The 12,176-nt window shown below is 44.8% G+C and overlaps 1 protein-coding gene across 1 annotated transcript in view; it reads left to right on the forward strand.

Moving 5' to 3' along the window:
* The window catches only part of DHX36 (DEAH (Asp-Glu-Ala-His) box polypeptide 36), a 14,908-nt gene extending 6,401 nt beyond the window's left edge, over positions 1–8,507 (forward strand). Inside the window, exons 10-24 of the mRNA XM_009081359.1 lie at positions 100–202; positions 772–859; positions 1,681–1,736; positions 1,840–1,904; positions 2,372–2,515; positions 3,156–3,273; positions 3,881–3,979; positions 4,546–4,719; positions 5,000–5,086; positions 5,716–5,799; positions 5,903–6,002; positions 6,094–6,184; positions 6,577–6,697; positions 7,239–7,391; positions 8,314–8,507. Coding sequence (XP_009079607.1) covers positions 100–202; positions 772–859; positions 1,681–1,736; positions 1,840–1,904; positions 2,372–2,515; positions 3,156–3,273; positions 3,881–3,979; positions 4,546–4,719; positions 5,000–5,086; positions 5,716–5,799; positions 5,903–6,002; positions 6,094–6,184; positions 6,577–6,697; positions 7,239–7,391; positions 8,314–8,499 — 1,669 coding nt within the window. The 3' untranslated portion in view covers positions 8,500–8,507. The remainder of the gene's footprint in view (positions 1–99; positions 203–771; positions 860–1,680; positions 1,737–1,839; positions 1,905–2,371; positions 2,516–3,155; positions 3,274–3,880; positions 3,980–4,545; positions 4,720–4,999; positions 5,087–5,715; positions 5,800–5,902; positions 6,003–6,093; positions 6,185–6,576; positions 6,698–7,238; positions 7,392–8,313) is intronic.
* Positions 8,508–12,176: the final 3,669 nt, after the last annotated feature.

Below are 12,176 nucleotides of genomic sequence, written 5' to 3' on the forward strand. Positions count from 1 at the left end.
TGGTTGAATTGCTGTGTGACTCGGCCTGACACCAGGAATGACAGCACATGGCTTTGCATTGCAGTCAGTTACCCATATCTGTGCCTTCCCTGCCTGCAGGTATTCAGCAAGTACTATTGATGCCCTGGAAATGATGGATGATGACAAGGTGGACCTTGACCTCATAGCAGCACTGATCAGACACATCGTGCTGGAAGAAGAGGTACACTCCTGTCACCTGCCAGCACACTCTGTAGGAAAAGTTACAGCCTGTAGAGTAGCTATAGAAAACTCTGAAAACCATTTTAGTGCATGCGTAATCTCCATTCCTAGTTCCTTGGCAATGGGAGGGAGAGAGCAAGAGCAATACTCAGAAGTGATGTTCACTGCTACACTAGTAAAATACCAAGTAATTTAATGGTTCAGTTGATAGACCATTTAAACTGTGCATAATGAGGATGACTTGCTGGTTTGGTTTTTGTTCTTCCTGTGCTGAAAATCATACAGTAGTTTCTCTCTGTTTTGTTTGCAGCTCAGATTCTAGTGTTGATTTGGCTGTGTTTAAAGCACTGCAGGGGAAAGTGTTTAAAATCAAATTTTTACTTATTCCATTCAGATAAATTCATGTAGATTTTTCTTTTACAGAAAAATGATAAATGTTTTTCAAAATAGGAGTCAGGGAGGTTTCAGGTCTGACATGTCCAGCATGTGTCAGTGTGCAAGTAGCTGGCTCTCTGCATAGTGTGTGGTTTACTCTGACCTCTCCTCACTTCACTCCCTCTTTTCCTGCAGGATGGTGCAATTCTGGTGTTTCTGCCAGGCTGGGACAACATCAGCACTTTGCATGATCTCCTGATGTCACAAGTCATGTTTAAGTCAGGTAAAACCAAAGTTCTACCTGGGAACTGCAGCAGTAGCATGAGTGGCAGATTCTGGGTTTGCATGGATTGCTGCTATTGCCCTGGATTCATTTTTCCCTCCTCTCAAAGTAATTACAGTGTTCAGCAGTCCTTGGGTTTCTGTGCTATCTTTCATCTGCTAGTGACAACAACTCATTTTCCTCAGTGTGGGAGTGACAGTCTGAGAAACAGCCTGACCTGCATCTTCTTCCTCTTGTCCTTTCCTGTAGCTGTGAGAACTCCCATCCAAAGCTAAACTCCATTCTCTGCATTTCCTCTTTTCTTGATTCCTGAGCAGCTTTGCTGGAAGTTCCCTGAAATCCTGTTTATTTGAGCAGCTTTGTTGTAGGACACTGAAATATCTGTGCCTGTCTGATACTCTTTGACTTGCCTGTTTGCATAGCTCCTATTTCCATCTAACCTGTCCTAGCTGTGCCCTTGACTGCGCAGTTTTGCAGTGTGTGTTGTGTACATTGCAAAGATAATTTTAGTGTGTTAAAAGGTTGAGAGTCAGTTTAGGTATTAAACTTGAGCAATTACTAAATAATTTGAGGATTTAACAATGAAATATAAACTACTGTACATAATTTCATGTATTTGCTTGAACTTGACATTGTAAAAATTATCCTTTATACCTTTTTTGCTTTAGACTTTGCCATTGGGATACAAATACCTGTGAACTCAGAGCAAGAAACAATAGATTTACTTGTAGCCTATTTTCTCTATTCTGCAGAGTTGATTTTCCTGTAAAACTGAAGTTTCTGTGCTTACACCTTATCTTTTGCTGGTTTTTAACTTTCAGATAGGTTTATTATCATACCTTTGCATTCACTGATGCCTACTGTTAACCAGACTCAGGTATGCTGCTCCTTTATTGTAATAATTCACTACAACAACAAAAAATGCCTTGAGCACACGTTGGGCTTTGGCAAACACATAAATGTGCCCTGGCTAATTCCAGGTGTTTAAGAAGACCCCACCAGGAGTAAGGAAAATCGTGATTGCAACCAACATTGCAGAGACCAGGTAAACTCCTGGCTGGACAGGCCAGAGAAGCTCTACTTTTCACTGAGGGAATGAAAGTGCTAATTGAAAGTATGAACCTGTTTAATGTTTCTGTGTTTGTGCCATTCCTATATAACACAGTCTCTAGAAATGTTTATAGACTAAGCAGAGGTTTCCTATAATTGTTTTAAACAATTGAACCCATTAAATTGTTTTGAGCAATTTAACTATAGGAGTCCTAAACAGTTACTATAATGACTTGGCCTTTGTACATGCTATTCTGAGCCGCCTGTCTTGTCTGCATCTTTGTGATCCGTGGGGGCTTCTGCCAGAGCCAGGGGAATAACTCAGCTCTCTTGAACTGCTTAGTAACTGAATTCTTAATGAACCCCCAACACAGATTGGGAGGGGATGAAGAGAGGCCAAACCCAGCCCTAGGTCAGGCTTGCCAAGATGGAAAGTTAAATTTTGTCTCTTTTTCCCGACAGCATCACCATTGATGACGTGGTGTTTGTTATAGACGGGGGCAAGATCAAGGAGACCCACTTTGACACCCAGAACAACATCAGCACCATGGCAGCAGAGTGGGTCAGCAAAGCCAATGCCAAGCAGAGGAAAGGTCGAGCAGGAAGGTGAGAACAATGGGGATGGTTAGGGAAGTTTGGGGATGTGAAGTTTCCATCAGTGTTGGAAGATACCACTTGGTTATTCCCATGTTCAGGAGCAGGTGCTGGCACAGCTGTGTCCTGTCCTGGGGAAGGAATGGTTCCCTTGTCCTTCTAGGAAGCTGAAATGACTTGTGCTGAGTTTAACTTGAGAGTTTGTCTCCTGTTGAAGAATAAGTCCTGCGTTTTATTTTCATTTTTTTGGTCACCATCTGCCTTCACATTTGATTTATGAGGCTGATACATCAAAGGGAAAATTGCCTACAAATTAATATCTCTTAGCTATATATATATATAAAAAATAGATGTTTTTTGACATTTCTCTCCCTCTCAAAATACCTCATGGAATATTTTCTGTCTTGCTCAGACTTAAAGTTCTCCTCTGGCCTCTCCACTGCTCCTTTGAGCAGCTGCTGGGAGGTTTCTGTGTTCTCCATGCTGATGGGTCTGTGTTTCAGAGCCTGAACCGGCTTTTACAATTCACTTCAGTTCTAAATCCTTGAGGTGTTTTGGAAAGGTGTTTGTGAACAAACACAATCATAATGTCACAGTTTAATAGAACAAACTAAAAGCCAAGCAAACCAGTTGTTTATTTACATAACTGCAGAGTTCAGCCAGGTCACTGTTACCACCTGTACAACGGGCTCCGTGCCAGCCTGCTGGATGATTACCAGCTACCAGAGATCCTGAGGACACCTCTGGAAGAACTCTGCTTGCAAATCAAGGTAAACATAAGGATCTTCAAATATAATTATCCACTATTCCACTGGGATATGAGGTTGAGAAGTTAATGCAGCTGTGAACTCAAGATTGTCAACTCAAAGTTCTGTTGCACTCTGAAGTGACATATTTTTAGCCAATAGTTTTATCAGCTTTTGCAAATGGATACTTGTGTCTAGGTGCATCAGCCCAGTGGGAATAGGAGTGTCTGGTGTCAATAAAAGGTGAAGTGTTACAGCAAAACTTGGCTGTGCTTTCCCCCCCCAGATACCATTCAGTTGGAGGAGTTTTGGTGGGAATGCAGTGAGTCAGGGGTGTGATGTCTTAGAAGAATTGTACTACAAAGCAGTTTTAGCACTGATAGGAGTTTCCCTTTTTGGAAGTTTGCATTGAATTCCTCATGCAAGCAGAGGGAGTGCCATGTGAACTGAATGAAGAATAGATCCTTCTGGTTTGAATTTCAGCATTAAGACATTTTCTGTCCTTAGTTAGAGAAATTGTAACTCCAGCTGTGATTACTCACACTGTTTCAGTTAGTGAGGTTTTGCTGGCTGATTTTAGGCACTCATCTTTCTCCAGCTGCTGTAGGGTTTGTTGTGTTTTGCATTTCAGATCCTGAAGCTTGGTGGAATTGCCTATTTTCTGAGCAAACTCATGGACCCACCATCTCGTGATGCTGTGATGTTGGCCATCAATCACCTTATGGAGCTGGTGAAGTATTGCTTCATGTGCAGGGCAAAACCTCTGTAAAACCATGTTACTGTGTGTGTTACCAGACAGTTCTGACTGCACAGATCTGGGCATTGCAACCCCTTACCCAGTGTGCAGAGCCTTGTTCTGTCCTCACTGGACAGAGGGAACGATTTCATATAATCCATGGCATTTGTGCGCTGCACAGAGCAGTTGTGAGGGGCTAAATTACTCAAAACATACACCTGCACCTTGCATTGAAGTTCCCTGCAGACATTGATTTAACTTACTGCTCTGTGCCACCTCAGCTGAGCTTTCCTAGCCCACCTGGGTCACTGAGGAGTTTGAGACCATTTTTCTGTGGGCAAATAAGGGATATGGGAGGAAGGTGTTGTGTGTCATTGTCCTGTGGGTGCTGGGGTAGAAGTTAATGACACACTTAGTTGTACACATCAGTTGTAGCACTAAATTCAAACATCTGAAACAGACACTAGTGGCTGACGCGGCTCTACTGGTGGCTGTTCCAAGGAATCCTCCCCATTTCACACCATGTGTTGACCCTTCCCTGTGTCTCCCTCTCCTGGCAGAATGCTCTGGACAGGCAGGAGGAGCTGACTCCACTGGGTGTCCATCTGGCTCGGCTGCCTGTGGAGCCTCACATCGGGAAGATGATCCTCTTTGGGGCCTTGTTCTGCTGCCTGGACCCTGTGCTTACCATTGCTGCCAGCCTCAGCTTCAAGGACCCTTTTGTCATCCCTCTGGTAAGGTGTCTGATGGGAATTGTACACAAGACTTTCAGAATCTCAGGAATACTGGAACTTAGTGAGATGTTAGGGTTTAAAACCACTTGAATCTTATTTTCATGTGAAATCCATTTTTATTAGTAAGGGTTTGCCTTCATATACTACCAGTTATCTTTGCCTTACTGGAAGTAACTTTCATTTCCATATATGCTGCACACAAAGTGTTGCTGTACCTCAGTTAGGAAGAGAGAATTGTTGTGTCAGACATGGATATTTCATAGGTACTAATTACTTTCAGGGCAAAGAGAAAGTTGCAGATGCAAGAAGAAAAGAGCTGTCAAAGAACACCAAGAGTGACCACCTGACTGTGGTGAATGCCTTCACTGTAAGTATGTTTTCCTGTGGCTTTTTCTTGCAGAATTTTAATAGGAGTACTACAATTGGTCCTAAGGGAAAAGCTGATCCATTTGTGCTCTGTAGTAGTTCTTTCTTGGCTTCTACATAAAGCCAAACTGATTTTCTAGTGTTGAGGAATCTTCTCTCCAAGTCCAGAATCTCATCTCCTCGTCTCCAGGCTCACTACCTGCTTTCTGGTGGATAAGTCTGTGAAAGAGGCAAAGAAAATGTAATGTTATAGTTACCTCTCTGAAGTTGTTAATTCTTGTCCTTCAGGCCTCTATGAGAGGCTGAAGCTGATTTCAGAAGTGCAGGAGATTATTGTGTCATTTTGGGGCAAGGAGAGGAGGAAATACATGATCTTGAATGTGTTGGAACACAGGAGTGCTATAACAAATGATGCTCAGGCAAGCCTAGCTGATTTCACTGTTCACCATGAAAGAGGAACTTAGTGATTCATAGTGTTGTGAAGTTGTGGTTTTCTGCCCTGAGCAAAGGATTTGCTTTCTCTCGTGTAGTGAATGATGTGATTGTATTGTTTATGACCTCCAGTTTTGCTGTCCTTAATTTGTTAGTGTGTGTTCACTTAGAAACACCTTCAAACCTTTGGATTTCCAGGGCTGGGAGGAGACTCGGCGCCGGGGATTCAGGACCGAGAAGGACTATTGCTGGGACTATTTCCTGTCCTCAAACACCCTGCAGGTACCAACATCCTGCCAGGCTAACACAGGGGGCTGTGTCTGTGGGGGAGAGGGGAGAAGCCTTTGGCACAGCAGCATTCCAGGGCAATTTTTGTGTCTCCTAGATGCTGCATAACATGAAGGGGCAATTTGCTGAGCACCTGCTGGCAGCTGGGTTTGTGAGCAGCAGAGACCCCAAGGATCCCAAATCCAACACCAACTCAGGTACCCTGACTAGTTTTTGGCTAGTTCACACTGCTAGACACTGAAGTCTCAGTTTGTGGAAGTGCCTGGCTGACTTTGCTGTTTCCTGCAGACAATGAGAAGCTGCTCAAGGCAGTCATCTGTGCTGGCCTGTATCCCAAAGTGGCAAAGATCCGGCCCAGCTTCAGCAAGAAGAGGAAAATGTGAGAGTTTGGTTTAATGTTGGTTTCTGTTTGAGGTGATTTGTGCAGGAGGTGATTGGGCAAGGAGAAGCAGTGACTGGAGTGCATTAATTAATTTCTCTTTATAGCTCAAGTCATGGTTGTGGCTTTGAGAAGGTGGGTGAGAACATGGGGTTGTTGATCCTTTAGCATTTGGATACTGGCTAGTTTTTGAGATAATCTGTGTGACCTTGTCATGCCGTGAATGATGTGACAATATATCTGTAGCACTGCACTGAAGGTGTCCTACCCTCATCCCTGTTATACAACCAGCCCTTCAAACACTGTCACTTCTGGTTATTGGGGAAGGTAGAGCCCAGAAATCCTGGTCTGTTATCACTTCTTTTATTATCAGACTTTTCTTTCCTTTGAAGGGTGAAAGTTTGCACCAAGACAGATGGATCAGTCAATATTCATCCCAAATCAGTTAATGTGGAAGAAACAGAGTTTCATTACAACTGGCTCGTGTACCACTTGAAGATGAGGACCAGCAGTGTGAGTGAGGGCTGTGTTTGGGTGGTTTGTCTTTGCAGCTCTTGAATTAGGTTGGGTCAGGGCATGAGAACAGTGCCTTTGGCCTGGAGCCTTCCTGTCCTGGGCCATTCCTGTCACACACCATCAGAGCATGTTCTGTGTGATACTGGGGGTGTTGTGCCACAAGGAACTGACTTCTGTGGTGCAGTGGTTGGGTTTTTTTTGAGGACTTGGATTTCTTTAAGGTTCTGGCAATAACAGGAATAAATTGTTTTATCTTAGTTTATTTTTTTCATTTCAATCCAGCCTGGCATCTCTCAGTATGTGCTTTCCTCTCACGGAGCAGTTGCTTTGATTTCACCTCTGTGAGAGGGACTGTATTTGGGACCATTTTTGCTGCTGTTCAATCTGATTTCATGTAACTTTTTGAACTGAGTTGCTTCATCTTGTAAATTGATGAATGACTGAATAATGACCCCCTGGAGTTCTGTGGGAGCCTCATTCAGGGTTACTGATGGCTCTTGAGGTCTTTTGAGGGTGATCAGATGGTTTTGTTGTGCAGATTTACCTGTATGACTGCACAGAGGTGTCTCCATACTGTCTGCTGTTCTTCGGGGGAGATATATCCATCCAGAAGGATAAGGACCAGGAGACCATCGCTGTGGATGAGTGGATTGTGTTCCAGTCTCCAGCAAGAATAGCACACCTGGTGAAGGTGACTATGTTTGGGAATTATGTGCATGGAAGGCTCAGTGTGACACTGTTTCCTCCTTGGGATCTCTGGGGTTGATGTTACTCTCTGCCTATTGATCTGTCACCACAGGGAGATGATGTTTGAAGTGCATTCCCAGCTCTCAGATCAGTGATGTTTGTTGTTCGCAGTGCAATGGCTTTTCCCATGAGCATAGGGCTGTGCCTACTGAGGCATCAGCAGTGTGGTGATGCTCTTGTGCAGCCTCTGCTGGAGCATTCATGGGCATATTGGAGAACTGTAGAAGCTTCAAGAGAAGACTCCTGGGGTAGATTGAAAGGATTTGTAAACAGGTTTTACAGGGGAGATTGGAAGAGCTTAGTGTCTGTGGTTTTCCACAGCAGAAGCTGTAGGATGACTTGATCAGTCCATGGAATGTCCACATGGATATGGAAACTCTTCAGCTAGCAGGAATAACTTCCAGTGGAAGGAGGAGCTGAATGGAGCTCTGTTTAGTATTAGACCCCAGAAATCATATTTGACTTTTTCCTTTCCTTTCCTCTCTTCCCTTTCCTCTTTCCTCTCCTCTTTCCTCTCCTCTTTCCTCTTTCCCCTTTCCTTTCCTCTCCACTTTCTTCTTTCCTTTCCTCTTTCCTCTCCTCTTTCCCATTCTCTTTTCTCAGTATTTTTAATCCTGAAATATGGAAATACAGCTAAGGGCTGTGTGAGCTATTAGAGGCATCACATCCAGAGATGGTCATCTGCCATCAGAGCTAACACTGCCAGTCTTTGGGAGACAGTGATGATGCTGTGAATTGATGTGAGAACAGCAGGTGTAAGGGTCAGGAGAAGAGAGGCCTAAGGCACTGCAACTCCTGTGGTAACATTGTGTGCAGCTCTAATTGTCTCTCTCTTTCCTTCCTTCATGCCAACAAACACTTCCCAGAACTTAAGGCAAGAACTTGATGATCTTCTCCAAGAAAAGATTGAAAACCCCCATCCCGTGGACTGGAATGACATCAAGTGCAGGGACACAGCAGTCCTGACAGCCATCATAGACCTGATCACCACACAGGAGAACGAGGGCGCGCGGAACTTCGCGCCGCGGTTCCAGGGCGAGCGCTGCAGCTGACCCTGCTGCGGTGACCCTGCTGCCTGCAGCTCCTCCCTCCCTGGATGTGGATAGCAGTTCTTTTGGCAGAGGAAAGCCTTTGCCAGGGTAAGCTGGTGCTTTCCTGCCCCTGAGGAGAGGCTCTCAGCGTAGCTGTACGTGCATGTGCTGTGTGTTCGGTGTAGCTCTGCAAGCGAGAGAAGGGCAGTGTTGGGTGATGTTTGGTTGTGTCCTGCTGTTGTAGCTGTTTTCTTTTCTACCCAGAATCTAAAATACTGCTTAGTGATACCTAAACTGTTCTTACTCCTAGGAGAAACATCTCAAAAAGGCCTTTTTTGTTTTAATTGTGGGTGGTGAGTAATTGCACTTGCTGTGTTGTTCCAGCTGTGCAGCACTGCTCACCAACACTTCCAGGGAAGGTAATTACAGCTTAATTAAACTAGACTTGAAAACACTTGTTAAATTTGTGCTGTGGGAGGAAAGAATCTTCAGAAATGTTCTCCTCTCCTGCCTTTCATCCCATTCAATTAATCTCCCTCCTCTTTTTGTTCCCATCCATCATCACTGCTGACTGAGGTGGCAAATGACAGGAAGGATGGGTAGATAAAGGCATGGTGGAATATGCTTTAAGGGTTCATTGCATTCGAATTTTTCCTTTTTTAAAAGAAAAATCCATGTATGGGTTATAATATTACATTAAAAATCTTTTCTTTAAACTGTTATTCCATCTGTTCTTAATGTTTCAAAGGTTTTCTCTTTGGAATGCTCTCCAGCTATGGAAGAACATTTGAATTACAAAGCTTGTTTAGGATTTGGAGGTTTATCCTTGAGCAACAAAGCTCTCGTGTCTCCTTTTCTTTGCCTGGAAATACAACTCTCCTCCCTTCTTTGTTGTTTTGCCTTTGCAAAAATCACCTTGATCAGCAACCTCAAGGAGGATTTACACACTTCACCCTGCAGAAAACAGAGCAGACCAGGTGAAACTTCTTATACAGCAAGAAGTCAAACTCATTGACTGCTTTGCCCACACGTGTTTGAGATAGTGAGGGAGGAGGAGGAGGAGCATCCTGACCCTGGGGGTCACGAAGGGCAGAAGGAAATGGTAAGGAGAGCAGAGCCTGGGGATGAATGGCAATGGTGGTTGAAGAAAGATGGCAGTTGCCTCAAAAACCTGCCCAGGAGCCCCAAATTAGCAGTGATGAGGATCAGCTCTGGTACAAGGACCAACCCCAGACCAAACACTCCCTGAGGGGGCACAGGTTGGTGTGGCTGAGTCTGTACTTAGTGACTAATGTGAAAATCATGATACTGTTTTCTCACTGTGCTCAAGTCATGTAGCTTAACATACTTATGTAAGCAGGAAGGTATCAAACCTCTGTGTTCTTCAGAGATTGGAAATCAGCCTGTGCCAAGTGTCAGGTGTGCTGGATTAGAGGCGATTTTCCTCACTGGGCTGTGTGGTGCTGACTTGGAATCTGTGATGGAAACTGTTGTTTCAGGTATTCCCTCGTTCTTAGCCCAGCTGTGGGGACACAGCAGGGACAGTGGACCCCAAGGTTGTCCCAGGGCATCATGCTCAGGGGATAGAGCAGGCACAGGGAGGAGGAAGGAGGATGTTGGGAGTGATGATGTTTGTCTTCCCAAGTCTCTTATGCAGGGTGGAGCCCTGGGGAGGGCTGGACACCTCCTGCCTTGGGAAGTGGGGAATGAATTCTGTGGTTTGCTTTTGCTCCACTTGTTAAACTCTTTACATCCCAGCCCATGGGTTTTCCCACCTTAACCCTTCGAGTCTCTCCATGCCAGGGTGGGCACTGAGGGCTGCGTGGGGCTGAGCTGCAAACCACGATGGCAGGTTATTGGGCAGCTGCTGAGGTAGTGCTGATAGAAGGTTTTAACTTGCTTTGTCACATGGACAGAGACCAGGAATAGTTCTCTTCCCAGTTTCTAGTGCATTGTTTCCACCTGTGTTGGTTTCTAGCATTTAATGGACCTCTGTGTTATGAAATGAAACAATTCAGTGATGTAGTTAATTCCTCCTAACCTTCATATTTGCCTAAATGATGGAGTTATGATAGAGCTGTTGAAAATCCTTTACAGAATACAGCAGGTAACTCCTCGGCTTTCCTCAGTCTTGGTGTCAGTTTACTCTGGGTTTATTCCCAACACTTGTTTTGCTTCTGTGTGTTACTTTAGAAACTAAATATATGGGGGGAAAACAGCTTGTGTGAACATGTTCTGTAGATCAGAGTTCAGGGTATGCTGTGCTCTCTGAGGAGGTGGAAGTTGACTAAAGTGGTGTTATGTTGTACCTTCTTTTGTTTTTGCAGCAAATTAGCTTTGCATAATGGGAACAAATGTATTGTTTGCCATGGAAGCCAAGAAAGATGCTGTGTCACAGCAGTTACTAGTGCAGCAGATAAAAATGGTCTGTTTATGCTGCAGAAAAAACAGGACTAAACTGTTCCTTAGGTGTGTTGTGAGTGTTTGGGGAGGAGTCAGGTGGGCACAGGAATTGTGAACAACTGTGAACTGTCTTTAGTCACCCTGATTAGAGAAGTCACAGAAGAAAGGGGAACCTGTTCCAGAGGCCCTGCAAAAGGAGAGTTAATTTTGCACCCACACCCTCCCACCTGTAGGCTGGCACTGCAGGGCTCTTTAATTAACAGGGAGATACTAGTGTCAAGTTCATGTGTAATTAAAAAGGAGGTACTAGTGTCAAGTGCACCTCTGATTAAAAAGGCGATACTGGAGTGAAGTGCAGCTCTCATTACTGAGGAGATCCTGGTGTCATGTCCACCTCCTTGGGCAGGAGAGTTGGTGTCTGTGGGTGTCTGTGTTTGTGCAGAGTGCACAGGGGTTAGTGAAAGTGTTGAGGTTTTTGGATCAGTCCCTTGGCACTAGAAGTTCTCATCTTGGAGAAGTCAGTGCTAAAAGTGATTTAATTTTTTTTGGCTAATGAAAATATTGTGGAGCTGGTAGAAAGGAAAAATCCCAACCCAGAACCCCTTAGCTTTTGATAACTTGTTTATATGAACTTTTGGGTAACTTGCTTGTCCTGGTGTCTGATTTTTCACTTAAAATTCTGTCACAGCTCAAACAGGTCTTTAAACTTTCAAAGCCAGGCAGCACTCAGAGCCCTTTGTGTGCCAGCCCAGGTGAGGGATGCACTGTGAGCACTGCCAGTGCTGTGGCAGCATAGAGTGTGACTGTTAATAACTAATGCACCAGGCTGGGCCCAGCATTGCCACTGCCCCAATGCTCTGCAAGTTGTGCTTTGTTTCATCCTTGAGTCATTTTGAATGATTTCCTGCACAGTCACTAATGTATTGGATCCCAGCGTGCTGAGGGGTGTGCTGGGAGAGGCAGCTGAGGGCTCTGGGGTTGTCTGTGGCACAGAAAAGGAGCCTGAGGGGGCACTTGAGTGTGCCCTGGGGAGGGAATGGGGAGAGGGAGGTGCTGAACTCTTCTCCCTGGGATCCTGGGACAGGATGCTTGGGAATAATAGTTCAAAGCTGCAGTTCACACTGGCCAGGAGGAGGCAGTTGGTTACCAAGAGGATGGACAAAGCCTGGAACAGAATTCCCAGAGAGCTGTGAATGCCCAATAGCTACCAGTGCCCTAAAGAACAGGATTGAATACTGGATGTCCAGGTGATTGACACAGGTCCCTTCCAGCTGGAACTGTGCCAAACTCTAGAA

Source organism: Acanthisitta chloris, unplaced genomic scaffold (genome assembly GCF_000695815.1).
Source record: "Acanthisitta chloris isolate BGI_N310 unplaced genomic scaffold, ASM69581v1 scaffold36068, whole genome shotgun sequence".
NCBI lineage: Eukaryota > Metazoa > Chordata > Aves > Passeriformes > Acanthisittidae > Acanthisitta > Acanthisitta chloris.